The following is a 25,243-nucleotide window of genomic DNA, read 5'->3' on the forward strand; positions in this document are numbered from 1 at the left end:
GTTCGTTTTGGTAAACGGTATGCCGTGTATAGCGTGTAGTTTGATCAATTAAAAACATAATCGAACGAACACTAATTATTTTAATTACCGACCGCACTAAGCAGAACAAAATTGTCGATGACCAGTCGATCTCTCTGCTAACCGCACAAAGTAGAACAACATTTTCGATGACCGGCCGATCGTTCTGCTTACTGACGCGAACTGCATCTTCACTTTCTTATTAATTTACTCACCCGCACAAAGCAGAACAACATTTTGATGATCGGGCGATCGTTCTGCTAACCGCACAAAGCAGAACAAATTATGTCGTGACCGGCCGATCGTTCTGCCTACTAAATAAATCACGACTGTACGTTACCTCTGAATGCTGAATATTTGTCTTTCAAGCAACAAACAAACATGATCTACTTTTTTTACTTAATTCCGACAGAAAATTTGATACTCGTAGGTAAACGTCTCTGAGGCATGTTTCCAAGTACAGCATTGCGATTAATAAAATCTATTCACATATCGACTGCACAAGCAGATCAAAAACTTCTGATTCTCGCGAACAATTTGCATATCATATAAAAACGCACTCTGATTTATTTTTTTACCAACTTAATAGGTAGGGTATCCAATCATGGTTTGAACCAAATGGCGGGTTTCAGATGAGCCGTCAAAACAAAGTTGATTTATTTCATTAAATGAACATGTTAGAACTACGATTTCTAGTTTATATGGAAGCTTAGTTTATTATCTTTCTAAAAACATCCTGGGTGCACATATTTATGCTTAGTTTAATTGAAAAAACTTAATAATTACATAACTTTGATTCGTACCATGGTTTGAACTACACTGTTCATGGTTTGAACTAAATTCGTACCATGGTTTGAACTACTGCAGCAGCCAGCAGCTGCTAAATATAATACTAATCACATGCATGAAACGCTGAGGAAATGTAAAGAAAAGCAAATTTGTTTTACTATTCATCTTCTCGCATTAGATTAGTAACTCGAAACGTGTGAAAATCGACTAAATTATCGATATGAAAATTGCAATTTTTTCATATTGGAAATGTAAACAAAATGCTCCAGCTAGGCGCATGCAGCGCTCCTAGCGGACAGCAGCAGAACATGACTGCATTTACAAGTTCAAACCATGATACGAATTTAGTTCAAACCATGGTCAGTTTTTACCTTGTATAAATGTTACTATTTTAACTATTTAAAACTGTTTCTCAATTGTATGATAGTGTCAATCGATTACAGATAAAAATAGCGTTCTTTTGATATATTGATCTCACTCCTGTGTTATAAAATGCGTCCTTTACGAGCTTTTTGAAATTATGCCACTGGTGGGGGGGGATTTAGCGCAAATTCAGGACGTTTTTAAACCGCTTTATTTTATTATTTAAACAATATGTACAAATGTTTAAATAAACTCTATCACTTCCAGAATACCTAAATATGCCATTCATACTGTTTTAGGTTCATTTTCTGCCAATGAGATGGTAATTTCTACTGATTTAAAAATGGTTCAAACCATGATACGCTTTTCACTAGTTCAAACCATGATTGGATACCCTACTAGCATTTCTACCACTCTTCAAAGAATTGGCTATGTCTAAAATGCTAACTAACAAAATGGAAAGCGAGGAAGATAGTTGACAAAAGAGATATATTTGAAATAGGCTATGAGAAGGAAGATTTGAAGATAGTCAAAAAGAAAAATAAATATATATTCGTCTGACAGCAGCAAAAAGTACATGAAATGCTGAATCTAAAACCGGATCAGATCCCAGTCAATAATCATAATGCATTTGCAGAGCATAAAACTTCACTTTGATGCTGTTTTGGTACACTTCTGAATCTAAATCAATCCAACTGAAAAAATCTGATGAAATGTAGGAAGAAAAAATTTCTTTAACATTTTTTTGGTATCTAAAATAATTGCCAAAGTTTTACGATATGTCAGAAACTGTGAAACCTGCCTAAACGCAACCCTCCTGTGCCCCTTTTCACGAGAGATCTTCAAGATGGGCCCAACACGAGAGTTCCTGATTATTGCCAATTCTCATGCCAGGTACCGAAATGCGCTATACTGATGAAATCATAAATATCGTCATCTTCAAGGGTTTTCAGCAAGGATGTTATCGATCATTTAGTAATTCGCGTTCAATCATTTAGTAGTTTGCCAATAACTCATTCCAAAAGCTGAATTTCGAAATGTGTTGTATGGTGGTTCTATTGCGAAGGTTTTTCTACAACTCTGCCTAATGGTTCGTTATTTGAATACCACTAGTAACGGAGTTATAGCTTAAGTTTCAGTAACTTAGACTAAATGATTACAAAATTACAATCATTTAGTTTAAGCTACTGCAACTAGCGCTATAACTCCGTTATTAGTTGAATTCTAGCAACAAACCATTAGGCAGAGTTGTAGAAAAACCTTCGCACTAGAAGTCCACCATACAACACATTTCGAAATTCAGCTTTTGGAATGAGTTATTGGCAAACTACTAAATGATCGAACGCGAATTACTAAATGATCGATAACATCCTTGGTTTTCAGTCGTGGGGTCTACTCATTATATAATTCTATGATCCTATATTCCCGAACACTGGTATTACCGAGTATTCCCAAGATAGAGATATTAAGATTATACATATCTCCAAGAAAGGGCATACCTCTAAGCCCTCCGACCAACGGGGCAGTCGAATCGGGAGAGCATAAATACACTGTCAGCTTCCAGTAGAAACTGGGTTAAGTTCTTTAGGAATATTACCTCACAACAAAACACTACTTCTCACGCCTTGTTGTAGCCCCCACCGAATTGAAGGTGGGCTGGAAGCTGGAAGCAAAAAGTCCGACAAATTTGGCAACGTGGTCTTGCTGGCTCCCTAGGAATGTTTACATGCAATTTCTTGTTAAAATTAAAAAAAAAAAAAAAAAACAGAAAAACTCTCCGTGAAAGCTAAGAAAGAACCCTGGTTAATCCAAAATCAAAAAAATTGCTTAGACCGGCACCGGGAATCGAACCCAGCCACCCGCACGGTTAAGGAGAGCCCCACATACATACAACAGGTCGTTTGACTGAAAATGCCGTTCAGCCAAAAAAAGTCGTTTGACCGAATAGATCATTTGTCATTTGGCCAAGCGGATGGACATTTTTGTCCATAGTATCCGTTCAGTAATTGACATTTGGCTGTATGACCCGACTTTTTCGAGCAAATGGTCAATTCTGTCAATCGATCATTTCGGCCAAACTGGATCTTCGGACTGATTACCTTTTCGGTCAAACGACCATTTCGGTCATACGACCTGTTAAGCAAAACGACTTTTTCGGCCACATTTCTTATAATTCGGCCATATTTTGCTATCAGCCAATGGGATGTCCAAAAAATTTATTATGGACAATATAAATACTAGTCGTTAGATAACTGCAAAATGTTTACGTTTCAGTTAGCGAATGTCGTTCGATAACTGCAACGCATTCTAAACGTCAAACGGTTGTCAGTCGACGTCAGTAGCAACAGAAGTGTAAAAAATTGTTCAGCGTAATGCAGCTATCATCGAGCAGTTATTGGACAATTATTATATTAAAAGCATTGCAGTTATATGACTTTTTCCTGTTATATGACTTGCAGATATCGAACGTCTACTGTAAATAATTTCTCGTAGAAATCCAAAGAATTTCTTTAAAAATTCCGAGCAATTTTTTGTTGCAATCCAATTTTTTTTATTTGAAATCTACATTTTGAACAATCTTCCGCAGAAATTTTCAAGAACTTTTTGTTGAAATTCCAGAGAATTTCTTGTGAATTTCCCTTGAAAACTCCTTAGAGTCTCTCGCTAGTATTCTGAAGATATTCTTGTTTTAAAGTTGGCCATGCCGAACTAGTCGTCTTTATTATTCTAGACTGAGATAGCTAACATTAAAACAGTTAATCTACAAGCCTCATTCTTCTACAATTAAAAGGAATATTCTGTGTGTATTTAAAAAAATACTCAACAGAAACCCAAAAGGAACTTTCCGTGGATATTCCGAACATTTTCCTGTACAAATTTTGAACAAACTCTCGTGAAAATTCTAAAAAATATCTTAGGTAAGTTCCGACATTATTCCTGGTTTTCTTTAGGAATTACAAAGAGCTTTTGTTGGCAATTCTAAAGAATTCTCGAAACTTCAAAGTAGTTCGCGTGGAAAATCTAAAAATAATTTATAAATGAACATTTTGGAAAAACTTAAAGAATTTACTGGAGAAGTTCATCAGACTCTTCAGGCGACACTCGAAAGATTCTTCCGCTCATGTCCTGAAAATATCCCGAAAAAAAAGCAGAAAAAAATCTTAAAGAAACGTAAAAAAAAAAATCCCCATGTCGATTCACGCCACCGCCGCAGGCGGCTAAAATGGCTATCGGCGTGAAGTCGAAATCGTCGCCGCCGCCGACCAAAATTCTGACAAACGCCGCCGCCGCTGAATATCGGACCGGCGCACACCTCTAGTTGAACTAACATTCCTTCCCTTACTTCCGTGATTGTATGGACGTGGCCTGGTATACAACTGCTACTGTATAGGAAAAGGTACTAATCCCAAGTACCAATTTGCGACAATATACAGTAGATTGCTCAATTGAGCATTGTATAGCCACCCACGATTTGTACAATCACATATGCTATGCTATGCTATATGTGTTAGAGCATAAAAGCATAAAAATATAAAAACCAAATTTATTGCAGAACAACATTGGATTGATTCATCAAACTCAGAAAGAGGGCCGATGAACGCACACTTTCGATATTTCAACATAAAACAGGTTACTTAGAGAATTGGATGCAACCTCAGTAATTGTCTAAATCCAATATTTATTCAAAACAACGCAAACAATCAAGCATCCGACAGCGAACGCGTCTTTTCGTACTTGGTGAACATCTGTTGCAAAAAAGCGCACTCTACTTTCCGATAAAAACATGAATATTATTTACTTCTTGAAGTCGAACTTTCAACTTTCAACAATATGCCATGAAAGGTGTTTCCAAAGAAGATAGTGCTTAGTATCTGCTTCTCTCAATGTTGAAACACAAGGCACGATGTATAAGAAAATCTCACAACTTCTTTTGCCCTTACGCCACACGTAATATTTTTTTTGTCATCTCGTCTAGTTTTGTAGGAAATGTGAAATAGCCAATCAAAATATATAATATGCAATTAATTGCAATCAAAATACAAAATTAAAGTCCTCAATTTGTTGAAATAAAATTCAATGAAGTGAAATTACACTCACCTTTTTATATTCCATGTACTTACCACTAACTGACAATGACTTACTGTCCATAAGGTCCATATAATTATAACTCCTGACAAAGACTTGAAGGCTGTATCCGGACGTCGATTTGCTGAGCGACGTGGATTGACGAGATGAGCTTATTCTTTCGAGACAGGATGCTTCATCACCGGATCTACAACCGCCGCCGCCACATCTTCCTCTCTTTATCGTCATTGTAGTCGCTTGATAGTTGGATGATCTTGATCTTGTTAACTGGCAAGGATGGATGTAGCCTCCAAACGGCATTCTTCAGAATTACAACCATTACGCCTATCGTAATCGTATAACTTGATTTTGAATTTTCTCTAAAAACCAGAAACATAAATGACGCGTGAAGAAATTTTTGCGTACCTCTGCGAGCAAAGGTCTAGAAAGGAATAACGAAAAAGTGATTTTTGACAACTAAATCGGGAGATAGGGTTTCTTACCCCATTCCCGGCCTAACATGCGTACGACTGCATTATTTAATTGATATTTATAACAGGAAGCAACTTTTCCTGAATTTTGTGGGCTGTATAATACTGCATTGGGGTTCACTTCTGCTTAAAAAAATAGCTATTCGTGCTAAATATCGTTCAAAAAAGTTTTTATTTGATTTAAAATAACGATGTGCAGCACTCATTTCAGTCATAGCGATTTGCCATTCCGGCACACGTAAAACCAGTTCCCGGCCTAAACAAAATTTTACTCGATCTCTCTACATCTCTACTCTCATTCTCTCTCGGGACGGTAGAAAATGAGACGTAAACAAAAATATGCACGTTCCACGACAACAAGATGCCAGATGGTATTATTCATAATCATTTTTATTTGGTTGAGAAGATATATTTACTCATCCAAATTTCTTCCAAACACTTAAAAACAATATTCTTTTCACCTTTTGAAATCGAGAGAATTATAAATAACATGATAGCGTCAACGTATTATTCAGTTTTCCTGTTAACGATGAAGGATCATTTTCATACTCCTGGCCTTTTGGCAGCACGGTGCGGCTAGAAGTTCTTGGGCCGAGGTGATTTTTTGTTCGGTTTGAGAATATATTTTAAAATGTATTCTAATATGTTTAAATAAGTTCTAGTGAAACGAACTAATAGGAAGAATTGAAGTGCGTGTGTTTAGAATTATGGTGTAGTGATTAACAACTTAAAGCAATGGTTGTATCGAGCTCTGTGACGATTTACAGGTAGGTGTTTATTTGATGATACCGTTTTGTAAAAGTGGAAAGGTGTGGCAACGGAGAGCGAAGTTTTGAAATCTACATTTCTATTTTCTACAATTGGATCAATTAGGAGTAAAACAAGTGGTTGAAATATATTGAGTATTGTGAAAGATAAATGGGAGACTTTTTAAAAATTATCAATCATAAACCTACGGCTTCCAAACAGTATAAATCATTAGTTTTCTGTGCAGTGAGCCGGGAACCGGGTCCATAGGCCCAAGTAGTGATTTACCCTATGCACTTTTTAATTTCTGGTACATATCACAATGGCAATTTCGTTGCCAGGAAAAGTGGTACATGTGCAGTTCTACCCACTAAAATCAGCTTATTGAAAATAAAATTTGACATCATGGATGTTTCCGCAACAGATTTTAACCCTATTTTGAATTTCATAGTGGTTTACTGCCGTTTAAAATAATTTTATAACTGTACATGTACCACTTTTACTGGCAACGATTTTTGGTTTCTGTTGCATTTTGTTCCCATTAACAGTGGTACATGTGCATTTTGATCCAACAAACTTGAAATTTGTCAAGAAACTTCGCAAATTTCTCATTTTTACCTTTAGGCAGATCAGTCATAACATGTTGGTACAGTTGAGATGCAGAAAAATGCGAATTTGAATTTTATTTTCGAAGTTTTTGGAAAAATGCGTCTCCTGTAAAATTTACTCAATGTAGGGGAAGAGGCCCCAAAACGCCCCCCCGATGCAAAACGCCTTTTGTGGTTTCCGTCATAAAGATGGCCGTAACAAAACTAGATCTAAAACTATGCAGGTTAGGCGAAAAAAGTTTCAAAATAGTACATGGGAAGGTCGGAAAAACCGAAAATTTCCACATTTTGAAGAAACATCTAACATTTTGGCGAGGCAAAACGCCCTAGTGGCGCTAACCTACAATGTACTTGCGTCTCCACGCACTATCCATACCAGAATGCTGATTCGCTGACGCATGGTACTTTGTTCCCTAGTAATTGCCAGCTAAAAGGCGTTTTGCCTCATGAGTTTTCCGGCAACAGAATATCACCACTTTTTTGAAATGTGAATATTATCAATATGATTGAGATTTTTGACAATTTTTGAATGGCATCAACTAGCTATCTTGGTTAACTGTTGCATAATGTAAAAATACCCATGAATAGCGTTACAAATAAGACAATAAATCAGTGTTTACTTAGCTAGGGCATTTTGCCCCTCCTTCCCCTAACATGTATCACTTTCGCTGGCACCGATTCATATGCAGAATAAGTTCAACGACCTTGCCAAATGCTTCTATACGGCGGGTTTTATCTTTTACCGTAATCGAAAACCGATATCAGCAGAAAATTGAGAGCGTATCCCCACACATTATTTTTATTTAGCTCAATTATTTCAATTTATATGATTTTTTTTTCGACTTAACATATTGCAAAAATATCGCTGTGATGATCAAAAAGTTTTATTTTCGAGATTTTCAGCTCATGGCTGACTCATCTCGTGCCGGTGCAAAAAGTGAAGAAACAAATGGTACTAGCATTTTTAGTGAAAATAAGCACAACCGACATGAAAATTTAAAAAAAATTATATTAATTGAGGGGCTAAATTTTTTCATCTAGTGTATTATATATTGCCAAGTCGAATTATGACGTTCGAAAGCAGAGAATGCGAATTGCTCGCAATGGAATGTGGCTGTTCAATAAAATCGAGGACGAGATTAGGGGTAATAAACAGATAAGATTTTTTTCACATTGACATAATAAAAAACAAGAAAACGGCGAATTCATTTGATTTTTTTCTCACTCTACTAGTTTGAAAGGTTAATGCAATCGTAAAAAACACAGATAAACATGCTTGTCATATTACGATATAGATATCAACCTATTTAATGATTTTATCTCGTGCATAAACATAAATAAGCTATGCAGAACAAGGGCATAAGACATCTGGCATCAATATCGCCAGCGAACTGCTCTTTGACTTCAATTGTCTTTTATATGCCGTGAACTTTATTATTTTTATTTCCAACCTAGAAACCATTCTACATCTAGAAGGTCAAACTACTAGCAAGATCTTGATGAAAGTAAGTATCGTAGCACAGGCTGCGACATTGCGTTCTGAATTAAAGATTGTCATCATAAAATGCGACGTCGTTGGAGGCAAAATCGCATAATTCACCTGCCTCCCGGTACCTCGTCGTACGAAACTCCTACATCGACTGTAGCACAAACGTTCAGCCAGTAATCGCATATCGCCGAGCGGCAACTGATTTTTTGTTCAATTGAATTGCAAATCAGAAAATAATTTAGTAAAGTCGTACCAAGTTCAAGTACAAATTAACCTTCACCAAGGCCAAACCGCTACGCGGACGTTGATTAACCTCCCGTGGGCTACATGTTTTCGTCTTTTGAGATTGAGCAGTACAAAGGAGATCAATCTAACCAAAGGCAAAGTCGCAAATGATGTGATTTCCTTTCCAGTCGAATCGATGTTATGATTAGTATCGAAAATCGAACAGCCATTGATTTTGTCAATGCTCTTCATGGCAGCTGGGTGGCCACTCGCGGGCTGATCGCCTATTTAGTGATTTCTGCTGCTGCTGCTGCTACGCAGTGAACATAGAAGGCATAAATATCTAAAAGACGAATCACGATTCGTTTCAATTGGGGTTCATTTGTTCGGGTCAGTCACTCAGCAGAGCACGTACACTCGAAGCTATTGAAAAACATGCAAATTGATAGTTGTCATGCTCCGTTTATGGATTTGTACCCAAATCGGGCGATGCGCGGCCGACATGAATACGGGTGTCCTGCAGCGAATGACATGCGGAATCGTTTCTTAATGATTTGCGATACGGTCCGGGCTTTGGCTGTGAGTCTTAACGAGATAATTAAGATTGTGTTTATGAATGAAACTTGTGAACATGTGGCTTGAACAAAAATAGATATTCAGTAATCGTTAATATTAGCCTTTAGTATTAAATAATTTACTCAATTGCTCAGGTAAAATAGGCTGGAAGCATTGAATAAGTGTAGCAATGCATTCTTTCAGTACCACTTGTAATCACTATTTTATAAATGAAGGCAAGTTCAATAAACCTCTATTTTTGTTAAGCAATTAGAACAAGTCCATTGATGAGTACTATTTATTGTTGACCTATTGTAGACCTTCTATTTAGCAGGTGCAACGTCATTGACGATTGACGATCTGCCTGTACTATCCAATTTTAAATTAGGGAAATGGAACAAAAAGGTAAACCTACTATGAAAGCGTCTTCTGGACTCAGGAATTCAATAGTTTTTAGGAATGTTTCATACAAAGAAGGTATACCTAAGTGATAATAATTTAGAAAACGTGTTCCAAAGTTTTTGAATAAATTCAAAAACTTTGGAAAACATTTTATTTATTTTTTTCAAATTTTGTTTGAAAATAACGCAAACTTACGTTGAATTGTTGTTACTGCGTAGAGTTCAAGCACCAGAGACTTCATAATAAAAATGTCATTAATCAAGTTTCTTTCTTCCTCTGTTGCAGGTCGCTTCGACGGGAGTTGGTCAGGTGAGTGCTACGGAAATCGCCTATTGTACAACCGCAATTTAGGAATCTAACTGAACTGATCCATCGTAATGCAGTTTCGCATCGTTTAATGATGATCATTGCTCTGGTTGGGCATGTTTGCGTCCGTCGCATCTCATAACATCCATATTAAACAAAGATGTTTGGAGCAATTAACGTCTTATTAGAAGCATGTCTCAGCATTATTAGGTACAACATGGTTCCTAATAGTGCAACAACAGAGCACAGCACTGACAGCAGTAAAGATGTTATAACGAAGTCGTTCATTCAATTTGACCCACCATGTGTTTCTCTTCGCAAAGCATCACATTTTCCTTTCACTTGAACGATCAAGTTTGATCCACCGGCAGACCCATTTGGTGATTCTTCTGGGTCAAATAGCCCGAGAACAATGCCTTGTCCAACGGAAAACGAAATATCGGTCCGTGTATTTCCGCAATGATGCCATTTCACGCTATCAATTGCACGACGATCACCGCAGTGTGGGTACGGAAGAGGCGGCACAACGTCGTAAAACGGGTGAGAAACTTGCTAAAATGTTTCGGTTTCGTAACTCGCGCTAGATTGATCGTCGCAGGTCGCTACAGTTCGGGTAAAAAAATCGCCTCATTAGGGTGTTGCAACTCGTAAAAGTGTAGGATTCGTAATTACCCATGCATCTGAGTTGTGTTGTAGATGCATTATTGTATATTTTTCATAGATCGATTTGCAAACGCCACTTTTTTTCCAAATTGCAATTTTGGTATACCCTGTGCCACATGTATGCGGCTTCTCTGAAGTCTGCAGATGTTGAACAAAACTAGGTTTGAATGAAAGTGAATCTGCCGATCTGCCGGGGCTGTGATTCCTATAATAGACATGTGTGTAATTAAATCTTGCGTGTTCGGAAAGGCGTAGGTGAAAAATGATCGACCTAAGAAGAAAAGAATTGCATGCGGCTTTGAGTTGCGGCAACTTAGATAAATTTGAACACGCACTTTTGTTGTTATGTTGAATAATAATTTCGTCATTCTATTTGTATAATGTTGAACCAACGAGATAGCTTTTTGGAATATTTCGCGTCAGAAGTAAATTAAGCTATGGATGAAGAATATTCACAAATGAGAAACAAAAAAAAAAACAGGTATTATTTGATCATAACTCGGGAAATCAATTATAAGGTGTACAACTTTGCTCCAGCATATTCTTAATTCTTAAACTAATTGTGATCAATCTATGTAAACATGCCTAATTCCATTAAAACGAATATTTTTTCTCACATCGCCACGTTTGCACTCACAAAATACAGATCGTTTAATTGTGAAAAACATGGTACCGAATTAAGGTAATATTGGATTTCAGCTAATTGAAATTCTGTGCATTCGTTCGGCGAAGATATAAATTTTAATGATCTTACATGCATATTTTTTATTTGCATTCGACATAAAATCAAGCTGTGTGGTAAATCGTTGTTGGTAAATGCTGAGAGACGGTGAGTATTTGCATTTAACAATAAATTGCTTCTAGACGTAGTTACTTACGAAAACTGCTGCAATGGTGCGACTCAGTGTAGGTTGTTCCGTTCGGTCTGCTTGCAGATCCGTCTGACGTCAACGTCAATAAAGATGATGGATCAGCTGTACATTTGGTAAGCTGTCTTATTATGAATTGTAATTGTGCAAATACTTAGGCTCTTTTTAAGTCATTTTCAACCATTTACCTTGCGATTGGGTTAGCAACATTGAAGGAAGGATTGAAAAAGCTCATTGTTCTCAAAAGTTCTTGAAATAGCTCCTCGGGAAATCCTTCGGAATTTCCTTTGGAAATTCTTCGGAATTTCCTTGGGAAATTCTTCGGAATTTCCTTGGCAAATTCTTAGGAATTTCCTTGGCAAATTCTTAGGAATTTCCTAGGGAAATTCTTCGGAAATTCCTAGGGAAATTCTTCGGAATTTTTTCGGGAAATTCTTCGGAATTTCCTCGGGAAATTATTCGGAATTTCCTCGGGAAATTCTTCGGAATTTCCTCGGGAAATTCTTCGGAATTTCCTCGGGAAATTATTCGGAATTTTCTCGGCAAATTCTTTGGAATTTTCTCGGGAAATTCGTCGCAATTTCCTCGGGATATTCTTTGGAATTTCCTCTGGAAATTCTTCGAATTTTTTTTTCGGGTGATATTTCGGAATTTCCTCAAGAAATTCTTCGGAATTGCATGAGCATGAGCATGAGCATTAAGACCGTACAATTCGTAGTTGCTACTCCGTGATTGACTAGAACTTGCGAAATTGTACAGAGAACACAATAAATGGGGCTTGGGACTAGCTACCCATTCTCAATGTACACGTTTCGGGAGCTCAAATATCTAAAGTCAATAACGGCGCCGGCCACGTCCTTACGGTCATATAGGAAGGGGAGGATTGTTAGTCCGACTCTCGTTGCTACTAGAGACCGAGAACACCTCTGCATCTCCACGATTGTCTTGGGATAGGATATCGTTTTAGTTACAAAGGATAATTTATCTGGATGGGATGGGAAATAACACTCTCGCTGTCTGAAACTTTCACTTTCTGATTTATTCACTCACCCGCGCAAAGCAGAACAAAATTACGACGACCGGCCGATCGTTTTGCCTTCCGCACAAAGCAAAACTAAACTTCGACGACCGGCCGATCCGCTTACTGGAGAAACACGACCGGATAAGAAACAAACTTACACTTTCTGATTTATTTACTCACCCGCACAAAGCAAAACTAAACTTTGACGACCGGTCGATCCGCTGACTCGAAACAAGAGCCAACACGCACTGAACTAATTAACTTTACTACCGGCCGCGCAATGCAAAACACAAAATTTCGGCAAATCGCGCGATCGTTCGGCCGTTCGAAACAAGAGCCAACACGCACTGGTCTAATTAACTTTACTACCGGCCGCGCAATGCAAATCACAAAATTTCGACAAATCGCGCGATCGTACGGCCGTCCGAAACAAGAGCCAACACGCACTGAACTAATTAACTTTACTACCGGCCGCGCAGTGCAAAACACAAAATTTCGGCAAATCGCGCGATCGTTCGGCCGTTCGAAACAAGAGCCAACACGCACTGGTCTAAATAACTTTACTACCGGCCGCGCAATGCAAAACACAAAAATTTCTCAAGAAATTCTTCGAATTGCCTCGAGAAAGTCTCCGAATTTCCTCGAAATTCTTCGAATTTCTTCGGGAAATTCTTCGAATTTTCAGGGAAATTTTTCGATTTCGTTGGGAAATTCTTTGGGATTTCCTTGGGATATTGTTCGAATTTCCTTGGGAAATTCTTCGAATTTCTTTGGGAAATTCTTCAGAATTTGGAATTTTTCCTTGGGAAATTCTTCGAATTTCGAATTTTCTCGAGAAATTCTTCGAATTTCCTTGGGAAATTCTTCGGAATTTCCTTGAAATTCTTCGGAATTTCCTTGGGAAATTCTTAGGAATTTCCTTGGAAAATTCTTCGGGAATTCCTTGGGATATTTTTCGGGAATTCCTTGGGAAATTCTTCTGGAATTCCTTGGGAAGTTCTTCTGGAATTCCTTGGGAAATTCTTCAGAATTTCCTTAGGAAATTCTTTGGAAATTCCCTGAAAAATTCTTCGTAATTTACTTGGGAAATTCTTCGGAATTTCCTTGGGAAATTCTTCGGAATTTCGTTGGGAAATTTTTCGGAATTTCCTTGGGAAATTCTTTGGAATTTCCTCGGAAAATGCTTTGAATTTCCTCGAAATTCATCGGAATTTCACCGGGAAATTCTTTGGAATTTAATCGGGAAATTCTTTGAAATTTCTCGAAATTCTTCAGAATTTCCTTGGGAAATTCTTCGGAATTTCCTCGAAATTTATTGAATTTCCTCGAAATTTTTCGAATTTCCTTGGGAAATTCTTCGAATTTTCTCAGGAAGTTCGTTGGAATTTCCTCGGAAAATTCTTTGGAATTTCCTTGGGAAATTTTTCTGAATTTCCCTGGGAAATTCTTTGGAATTTCCTTGGGAAATTTTTTGGAATTTCCTTGGGAAATTTTTTGGAATTTCCTTGGGAAATACTTCGGGAATTCCTTGGGATATTCTTCGGGAATTCCTTGGAAAATTCTTATGGATTTCCTTGAGAAATTCTTCGGAATTTCCTTGGGAAATTCTTCGGAAATTCCCTGGGAAAGTCTTCGGAATTTTCAGGGGAAATTTTTCGGGATTTCGTTGGGAAATTCTTTGGGATTTCCTTGGGATATTGTTCGGAATTTCCTTGGGAAATTCTTCGAAATTTCTTTGGGAAATTCTTCGAAATTTCTTTGGGAAATTCTTTGAATTTCTTTGGGAAATTGTTCGCAATTTCATTGGGAAATTCTTCGAATTTGGAATTTTTCCTTGGGAAATTCTTCGAATTTCGGAATTTTCTCGAGAAATTCTTCGAACTTCCTTGGAAAATTCTTCGGAATTTTATCGAGAAATTCTTCGAATTACCTTGGGAAATTCTTCGGAATTTCCTTGGAAAATTCTTCGGAATTTCCTTAGGAAACCGGCCGCGCAATGCAAAACACAAAATTTCGGCAAATCGCGCGATCGTTCGGCCGTTCGAAACAAGAGCCAACACGCACTGGTCTAAATAACTTTACTACCGGCCGCGCAATGCAAATCACAAAATTTCGACAAATCGCGCGATCGTACGGCCGTCCGAAACAAGAGCCAACACGCACTGAACTAATTAACTTTACTACCGGCCGCGCAATGCAAATCACAAAATTTCGGCAAATCGCGCGATCGTACGGCCGTCCGAAACAAGAGCCAACACGCACTGAACTAATTAACTTTACTACCGGCCGCGCAATGCGAATCACAAAATCTCGGCAAATCGCGCGATCGTTCGGCCGTCCGAAACAAGAGCCAACACGCACTGAACTAATTAACTTTACTACCGGCCGCGCAATGCAAAACACAAAAATTTCTCAAGAAATTCTTCGGAATTGCCTCGAGAAAGTCTCCGGAATTTCCTCGGGAAATTCTTCGGAATTTCTTCGGGAAATTCTTCGGAATTTTCAGGGGAAATTTTTCGGGATTTCGTTGGGAAATTCTTTGGGATTTCCTTGGGATATTGTTCGGAATTTCCTTGGGAAATTCTTCGGAATTTCTTTGGGAAATTCTTCGCAATTTCATTGGGAAATTCTTCGGAATTTGGAATTTTTTCCTTGGGAAATTTTTCGGAATTTTCTCGAGAAATTCTTCGGAATTTCCTTGGGAAATTCTTCGGAATTTCCTTGGGAAATTCTTCGGAATTTCCTTGGGAAATTCTTCGGAATTTCCTAGGGAAAATCTTAGGAATTTCCTTGGAAAATTCTTCGGGAGTTCCTTGGGATATTCTTCGGGAATTCCTTGAAAAATTCTTCTGGAATTCCTTGGGAAATTCTTCTGGAATTCCTTGGGAAATTCTTCAGAATTTCCTTAGGAAATTCTTCGGAAATTCCCTGGGAAATTCTTCGGAATTTCCTTGAGAAATTCTTCTGAATTTCCTTGGGAAATTCTTCGGAATTTCCTTGGGAAATTCTTCGGAATTTCCTTGGGAAATTCTTCGGAATTTCCTTGGGAAATTCTTCGGAATTTCCTCGGGAAATTCATCGGAATTTCACCGGGAAATTTATTGGAATTTAATCGGGAAATTCTTTGAAATTTCTCGGGAAATTCTTCAGAATTTCCTTGGGAAATTCTTCGGAATTTCCTCGGGAAATTTATTGGAATTTCCTCGGGAAATTTTTCGGAATTTCCTTGGGAAATTCTTCGGAATTTTCTCGGGAAGTTCGTTGGAATTTCCTCGGAAAATTCTTTGGAATTTCCTTGGGAAATTCTTTGGAATTTCCTCGAGATATTCTTTGAATTTTCTTGGGCAATTCTTCTGAATTTCCTAGGAAATTCTTTGGAATTTCCTTGGGAAATTTTTTGGAATTTCCTTGGGAAATTTTGTGGAATTTCCTTGGGAAATACTTCGGGAATTCCTTGGGATATTCTTCGAAATTCCTTGGAAAATTCTTATGGATTTCCTTGAGAAATTCTTCGGAATTTCCTTGGGAAATTCTTCGAAATTCCTGGGAAAGTCTTCGAATTTTCAGGGGAAATTTTTCGGGATTTCGTTGGGAAATTCTTTGGGATTTCCTTGGGATATTGTTCGGAATTTCCTTGGGAAATTCTTCGAAATTTCCTTGGGAAATTCTTCGAAATTTCTTTGGGAAATTCTTCGGAATTTCTTTGGGAAATTCTTCGCAATTTCATTGGGAAATTCTTCGGAATTTGGAATTTTTTCCTTGGGAAATTCTTCGGAATTTCGGAATTTTCTCGATAAATTCTTCGGAACTTCCTTGGAAAATTCTTCGGAATTTTATCGAGAAATTCTTCGGAATTACCTTGGGAAATTCTTCGGAATTTCCTTGGAAAATTCTTCGGAATTTCCTTAGGAAATTGTTCGAAATTTCCTTGGGAAATTCTTCGGAATTTCCTTGGGAAATTCTTCGGAATTTCCTTGGAAAATTCTTCGGAATTTCCTTAGGAAATTGTTCGAAATTTCCTTGGGAAATTCTTCGGAATTTCCTTGGGAAATTCTTCGGAATTTTCTTGGGAAATTCTTCGGAAATTCCCTGGAATATTCTTCGTAATTTACTTGGGAAATTCTTCGGAATTTTCTTGGGAAATTCTTCGGAATTTCCTTGGAAAATTCTTCGGAATTTCCTTAGGAAATTGTTCGAAATTTCCTTGGGAAATTCTTCGGAATTTCCTTGGGAAATTCTTCGGAATTTTCTCGGGAAATTCTTCGGAGTTTCCTTGGGAAATTCTTCGGAATTTCCTCATGAGAAATTCTTCGGAATTTCCTTGGGAAATTCTTCGGAGTTTGCTTGGGACATTCTTCTGAATTTCCTTGGATTTTTTTTTAAGAATTTCCATGGGAAATTTTTCGGAATTTCCTTGAGAAATTCTTCGGAATTTCCTAGGGAAATTCTTTGGAATTTCCTTGGGAAATTCTTTGAAATTTCTTTGGGAAATTCTTCCGAATTTTCTTGGTAAATTCTTCCGAATTTTCTTGGGAAATTCTTCGGAATTTTCTTTGAAAAATGCTTCGGAATTTTCTTTAGGAAATTCTTCGGAATTTCCTTGGTAAATTCTTCGGAATTTCCTTGGGAAAATCTTCGGAATTTCCTTGTTAAATTTTTCGGAATTTTTTTGGGAAATTCTTCTGAATTTCCTTTGGAAATTCTTCGGAATTTCCTTGGGAAATTCTACGGAATTTTTTTGGGAAGTTTTTCGAAATTTCCTTGGGAAATTGTTTACTTGGGGAATTCTTCGGAATTTTCTTGGGAAATTCTTCGGAATTTCCTTGGGAAATTCTTCGGAATTTCCTTGGGAAATTCTTCGGAATTTCCTTGGGAAATTCTTCGGAATTTCCTTGGGAAATTCTTTGGAATTTCCCCGGAAAATGCTTTGGAATTTCCTCGGGAAATTCATTGGAATTTAATCGGAAAATTCTTCGAAATTTCTAGGGAAATTGTTCAGAATTTCCTTGGGAAATTCTTCGGAATTTTCTCGGGAAGTTCGTTGGAATTTCCTCGGAAAATTCTTTGGAATTTCCTTGGAAAATTCTTTGAAATTTCCTCGGAAAACTCTTTGGAATTTCCTCGGGAATTTCTTTGGAATCTTCTCGGGAAATTCTTTGGAATTTCCTCGGGATATTCTTTGGAATTTCTTCGGGAAATTCTTTGGAATTTTTTTGGGAAATTCTTTGGAATTTTCTTGGAAAATTCTTTGGAATTTCTTCGGGAAATTCTTCGGAATTTTCTCCGGAAATTCGTTGGAATTTCTTCGGTAAATTCTTCGGAATTTCCTTAGGAAATTCTTCGAAATTTCCTCGGGAAATTCTTCAGAATTTCCTTGGGAAATTCTTCGGAATTTCCTTGGGAAATTCTTCGGAGTTTCCTTGGGACATTCTTCGGAATTTCCTTGGGAAATTCTACGGAATTTCCTTGAACATTCTTCAGAATTTCCTTGGGAAATTTTTAAAGAATTTCCATGGGAAATTTTTCGGAATTTCCTTGGGAAATTCTTTGAAATTTCCTTGGGAAATTCTTCCGAATTTTTTTGGGAAATTCTTCCGAATTTTCTTGGGAAATTCTTCCGAATTTTCTTTGGGAAATGCTTCGAAATTTTCTTTAGGAAATTCTTCGGAATTTCCTTGGGAAATTCTTCGGAATTTCCTTGGGAAATTCTTCGGAATTTCCTTGGGAAATTCTTCGGAATTTCCTTGGAAAATTCTTCGGAATTTCCTTGGGAAATTCTTCGGAATTTCCTTGGGAAATTCTTCGGAATTTCCTTGTTAAATTTTTCGGATTTTTTTTAGAAATTTCTTCTGAATTTCATTGGGAAATTCTTAGGAATTTCCTTGGGAAATTCTTCGGGATTTCGTTGGGAAATTCTTCGGAATATTTTTGGGAAGTTCTTCGAAATTTCCTTGGGAAATTGTTCGGAATTTCCTTGGGAAATTCTTCGGAATTTCCTTGGGAAATTTTTCGGAATTTCCTTGGGAAATTCTTTGGAATTTCCTCGGAAAATGCTTTGGAATTTCCTCGGGAAATTCATTGGAATTTCACCGGGAAATTTATTGGAATTTAATCGGGAAATTCTTTGAAATTTCCCGGGAAATTCTTCAGAATTTCCTTGGGAAATTTTTCGGAATTTCCTCGGGAAATTTATTGGAATTTCCTCGGGAAATTTTTCGGAATTTTCTCGGGAAGTTCGTTGGAATTTCCTCGGAAAATTCTTTGGAATTTCCTTGGGAAATTCTTTGGAATTTCCTCGAGATATTCTTTGGGATTTCTTCGGGAAATTCTTTGGAATTTCCTTGGGAAATTCTTCGGAATTTGCTCGAGAAATTATTCAGAATTTCCTTGGGAAATTCTTCGGAGTCTCCTTGGGAAATTCTTTGGAATTTCTTGGGATTTTTTTTTGGAATTTCCTTGGGAAATTTTTCGGGAATTCCTTGGGATATTCTTCGGGAATTCCTTGGGAAATTCTTATGGATTTCCTTGAGAAATTCTTCGGAATTTCCTTGGGAAATTCTTCGGAAATTCCCTGGGAAAGTCTTCGGAATTTCCTTGGGAAATTCTTCGGAATTTCCTTAGGAAATTGTTCGGAATTTCCTTATGAAATTGTTCGGAATTTCCTTGGGAAAACTTCGGAATTTCCTTGGGAAATTCTTTGGAATTTCCTTGGGAAAATCTTTGGAATTTCCTTGGGAAATTCTTCGGGATTTCCTTGGGAAATTCTTCGGAATTTCCTTGGGAAATTCTTCGGAATTTCTTTGGGAAATTCTTCGGAATTTCCTTGGGTAATTCTTCGGAATTTCCTTGGGAAATTCTTCGGAATTTCCTTGGGAAATTCTTCGGAATTTCCTTTGGAAAATCTTCGGAATTTCCTCGGGAGATATTTCGAAATTTCCTCCGGAAATTCTTCGGAATTTCCTCGGGAAATTCTTCGGAATTTCCTCGGCAAATTCTTAGGAATTTCTTCGGAATTTTCTCGGGAAATTCGAAATTTATTCGGGAGAGTCTTTTGAATTTTCTCGGGAAATTCTTCGGAATTTCCTCGGAAAATATTTCGGAATTTCCTCGGGAAATTCTTCGGAATTTCCTCGGGAAATTCTTCGGAATTTCCTCGGGAAATTCTTCGGAATTTCCTCGGGAAATTCTTCGGAATTTCCTCGGGAAATTATTCGGAATTTCCTCGGGAAATTCTTCGGAATTTCCTCGGGAAATTCTTCGAAATTTCCTCGGGAAATTCTTCGGAATTTCCTTGGGAAATTTTTCGGAATTTCCTCGGGAAATTTTTCGGAATTTCCTCGGGAAATTTTTCGGATTTTCCTCGGGAAATTCTTCGATACTTATTCGGGAGATTCTTCGGAATTTCATCGGAAAATTCTTCGGAATTTCCTCGGGAAATTCTTTGGAATTTTCTCGAGAAATTCTTCTGAATATACTCGGGAAATTCTTCGGAATTTCTTCGGGAAATTCTTCGGAGAGAAGTTCTTGTTTGGGAAGTTCCTCGGAATTACAACGAGAAATTCTTTGAAATTTCCTCGAGAATTTCTGCGGAATTTCTTCGGGAAATTCTCCGGAATTTTCTCGGGAAATTCGAAATTTATTCGGGAGAGTCTTTTGAATTTCCTCGGGAAATTCTTCGGAATTTCCTCTGGAAATTCTTCTGAATTTCCTCGGGAAATTCTTCGGAATTTCCTCGGGAAATTCTTCGGAATTTCCTTGGGAAATTCTTCAGAATTTCCTCGGGAAATTCTTCGGAATTTCCTCGGGAAATTCTTCGGAATTTCCTCGGGAAATTCTTCGGAATTTCCTCGGATAATTCTTCGGAATTTCCTTGGGAAATTCTTCGGAATTTCCTTGGGAAATTTTTCGGATTTTCCTCGGGAAATTCTTCGATACTTATTCGGAAGATTCTTCGGAATTTCATCGGAAAATTCTTTGGAATTTCCTCGGGAAATTCTTCTGAATATACTCGGGAAATTCTTCGGAATTTCTTCGGGAAATTCTTCCGAAATTTCTCGATAAATTTGTCGGAATTTCCTAGGGAAATTCTTTGGAATTTGTTTGGGAAGTTCTTCAGATTTTTCTCGGGAAGTTCTTCGGAATTTGTTTGGGAAGTTCTTTGAAATTTCCTCGAGAAATTCTTCGGATTTTCCTCGGGAAATTCTTCGGAATTTCGTCGGCAAATTTTTCGGAATTTTTTTGGGAAATTTTTAGGAATTTCTTCGGGAAATTCTTCGGAATTTCCTCTGGAAATTTTCCGGAATTTCCTCTGGAAATTTTCCGGAATTTCCTCTGGAAATTTTCCGGAATTTCCTCGGGAAGTTCTTGCTTGGAAAGTTCCTCGGAATTTCCTCGAGAAATTCTTTGGAATTTCCTCGGGAAATTCTTTTGAATTTTCTCGGGACATTCTTCGGAATTTTCTCGGGAAATTCGAAATTTATTCGGGAGAGTCTTTTGAATTTCCTCGGAAAATTCTTTGGAATTTCTCCGGAATTTTTTTTGGAATTTCCTCGGGAAATTGTTTGGAATTTCCTCGTGAAATTCTTCGGAATTATTCGTGAAATTCTTCAGAATTTCCTCGTGATTTTTTCCGGAATTTCTTCTGGAAATTCTTCGGAGGAAATTCTTTGGAATTTTCTCGGTAAATTCTTCGAAGTTTATTCGGGAGATTCTTTGGAATTTTCGTATATATGACTTGTTTTGCCAAATGACATTTTTGGCCAAATTGCCCATTCTTGCAAACGATTATTTCCGCTAAAAGAATTTTTCAGCCAAACGACTTTTTTAATCAAATGACTAATGCGGCTGAACGGCATTTTCGTATATATGACCAGTTTAGATAAACGACATTTTCGGCCGTATGACTTGTTCTGTCAAATCACACTTTTAACCAAATGGCTCTTTCTGCAAAACGGCCATTTTGGCCAAACAGCATTTTCTTTTTCGGCAAAGTTTGTTTGGAAAACGACTATCTCGGCCGAACGACATTATAGGCCGTATGTCAATTTCACCCAAATGTCCATACGAACCGGACATACATTTGCTGTATAATGAAGGGGGAGTACTATCTCATACTGTTTTTGATATTACTGTTATAATGCTGAATTTTACCTTTTCAAGCAAAAACATAATGAATTATTTATTTCATATATCATTCGAAAACCCACAAGACTTGCAGGAGAAAACTTCTGCACTCACTCATCCATCAAATCGCACTAGTTAAAAATGGGCCTGAACCTGAACACGTCGTCGTGTGGCAGCTGTCAATTCGGATTGGTGGGCGCTATTTCTTTGCGGTTTATGACGCTTGAAAACACATCGATTACCGATGCTACACGGCGATGGTGAGTCGGGCGCACGATGGATGCATTTTCCACGCCCAAACACGCGCTCGGATATGATTTATACCCACGGCGAACAGCTCCCTTTGACCCGGGCCGCATACCCCCTCGTTGGATGTGGACTCACAATACACACAGCACTAATGGCTTCGGTTTCGGTGGAGGAAGTGGGCACGAAGCAAAGGCAAGCAATTTGCGGCTTGTCACTTAATGCAAAGCTCGCGGTATGAGAGTGCTCTACCGAGCGATGGAACCACGCGGAAACGGATGGAATCGAATTCATTAAATGAGTTATGCACTCTCCGAGTGATAAACTACTGTCTGCGGTTTTCCAGAGATCAGAGTCGGTTCCGTTTTTATGATCTTTCCTCTTTATTGTAGGGAGCGAAGATCAAACATAAAAAAAACTACGAAAAGGTTCCAACTAATTACTTATTCAAATTTATGATTAGAGGATTAATTTTGAAGCAGAGAAGCTAACAATAAAGGTCAAAATGTGGCAATGGTAAAGTGGCTTCAGGGATCGCCTTCATTTGATGCTTTTCCACGAATAAAACTCTGGTTTAATTTGCTGAGCGTCACACAAAAACAAATATTGAACCGAATTAACGACGAAAGATGAAAAGACATTAAGTTGAAGTGTTAATTTTACATTCATTACTTTGTGCTCCGGAAAATTGCGAAACCTTGAAATCAGGATTACAGATTCTTCAACAGTCGGATTAGCAGGGATATAAAATACTCGGAAAAATGATTTTTCATTGTTGGAAACAAAAATCTAATACGGAGTCTGATTCTTGTTTATAAAAACAAAAAAATAGTTTTAAAGAATTTTATTTTGAGAGAGTGTACAAAAAGCAATCGTGATGTAATTTTCATATGTAAGGCAACGTATGGACTTCTCCATAGTCTAGTACGTTTGTTCCAGGCTTCAATTAAATAAATTTACACATCACCACCCCATAAGCAACGAGAATATATCATACCAGCAGTATACAGTACAAAGACGATACAAAAGGTGCACTTGTATTGAAATGCGCCTTTTCTGCATGTCTTGTGAAACGAATGACGGTACCTTTTTTTCCTCGTATTTCAAAGAATCTCCACACTAATCTTTTGACGAGCAGCTCATCTCGCAATCTTGCACACAGCGCGCGCGGCTATCGAATCTCGCTCCGCAATGAAGGGTTATGACAGCCGGTAACGCGGACGGATGGATAGATGCGGCGGTGGCGACGTCGTCGTGGACGGTTCGCTGAATATTGGTCACGCATCACTGGCTTAGTATGTCATTATCTGGCGGTGTAACTACGAATTATTTCTTGTGCTTGCCGGGAGCAAAATTGTGCATCCAGAGTAAACGGTGCCTATTTATGGAATTAAATAAAGGAAACATGATGCGAAGCTACAATACCTGAAGGCGCCGTGGGCGTACAATTCTATCCCAATTAAAAACTGACTACACAAGTTCTTTACTGTATGTTGGAATCATGATGAACTTTTTCATGTGATGGCTTCACAACTGGATTTTCTTACAACGGCCAAGCAATAAATTAATCATGCATGACGAATCTGGCACTTTCGTAGAAGCCCTAACCGGGGATCTACACACCCAAGTAACCAAAAGTTCCTTTAAGAGTACGTTTTTCGCTTAATCAACTTCACTGAGCTGCTTAACCGCGAAACGTACTCTTAAAGGACCTTTTGGTTACTTGGGTACTTACCTGTCATAAGACGATTTTAGTAATATTTTATTTAATTCCGCCACGCTGTATTATTTACATTTACATATTTGGACCTCAACTGTAAGGTCATCGTCAGTGTCTGGTACATGACTCGACTTGGTACAAGTACGAGACACTGAAAGCCATACAGTTGAGGTTGCAATACGTATCTATAAAGAACATAACGTGGTGGAATCAAATGGAATAGTACTATACTTAAGACAGGTAAAGACATTCTACTAAAACAGCTTAAAATTTGTCATAAAATCTACATACTGTTTTATCATTGTTTTTTAATTCACGAATTGCTGAACGCTGCTTTTACGTGCTTATTCCATAGATTTTCTAGATAAGTTCGATTTCGATTGATTAACCCTTTCAGACCTGAGCATTAGCATTAGCATTGTTACGGTGTAATTCGTAGATTGGAAACTAGTGATACTCATGTTTTACTTTTGAGATCCTTATCTAGAATGCTATCAGAAATCAAGAAGTGGAGTGGTCCTTGATTCCAGTCTTTAACAAAAATAACAAAAGCATGAGGATTACTACTTCTATTAGTGTTGATGTTTATGTTGATTAACCCTTTCAGACCTGAGAGCCCAAAAAAAAAACACCGTGTGTAGCTTGTCTTAGTCAACTGACCCAGAGGTAAAAAGATGTTAAGTGGAAAAGGCAGATAATAAAAAAAATCATGAAGTCTATCAATGTTCCTTCAAGCAGTGATTTACAATCTTTAATTCAAATCAAAACAATTCAAAGTATCTCTTTCATAATGCTCAAGCGATAATAATTATGAATAAATGAACATATTATGCATAAGTTCCGAAATCGATGATAGCACAATTATTATGCCAAATGACCAAATGACGGCCGTTATGCCAAGCGACATTATGCCGAACGACCTTCGCCGTTATGCCAAATGACCTACCACCATTTCAAACACTTAATCATATATTTTTTAAAGGAAAGAATTGCCGCACCACATGTTTTGTTGTAAGAACGAAATTGTCCTCTTCCACAGGTTCCTCGGGGGTACCTCATAGGCTCCAAAAGGGATTAATGTAGTTGTAAATCGAGTTCAAGCGTATAACAATCTATTTGGTGAAAAATCACGACAAAAGAGCCGGCATATTTTGGAGTAAAAACGGAAATATCCCTTTCTACGGTCCCCCGAGGGCACCTCATGAGTTCCAAGAGTGGTCAATGCATTGCAATGGTGGCGTTAATCGATTTTAAGTGCATAACCATCTATTTGGTGAATAATCATGAAGAAAGAGTCGTCGCATTGCGTATTTTGGTGTAAAAACGGAAGTGTCATCTTCTACGGGTTTCCCGAGGGCACCTCATAGGTTCCAAAAGTGTCCACAAGGTCTATTTCAATCGCATGACCATCTATTTGGTAAAAAATCACGACGAAGTAGCCGTCGCACGACATATTTTGGTGTAAAAATGGAAATGTCCCCTTCTAAGGGTTCCCCGAGGGCACTTTGCAGGTTCCAGCAGTGGTCATTTGGATAAGCATTTC

The 25,243-nt window shown here is 37.8% G+C and overlaps 1 protein-coding gene across 3 annotated transcripts in view; it reads left to right on the forward strand.

The window, feature by feature from the left end:
• LOC134225065 (formin-J-like) overlaps positions 1-25,243 on the forward strand; it is a 455,409-nt gene that overhangs the window by 232,850 nt on the left and 197,316 nt on the right. For all 3 annotated transcript variants that reach the window (XM_062704835.1, XM_062704838.1, XM_062704837.1), the window contains one exon: positions 10,038-10,061. In XM_062704835.1, coding sequence (XP_062560819.1) covers positions 10,038-10,061 — 24 coding nt within the window. The remainder of the gene's footprint in view (positions 1-10,037; positions 10,062-25,243) is intronic.

Source organism: Armigeres subalbatus, chromosome 3 (assembly GCF_024139115.2).
Source record: "Armigeres subalbatus isolate Guangzhou_Male chromosome 3, GZ_Asu_2, whole genome shotgun sequence".
Classification (NCBI taxonomy): domain Eukaryota; kingdom Metazoa; phylum Arthropoda; class Insecta; order Diptera; family Culicidae; genus Armigeres; species Armigeres subalbatus.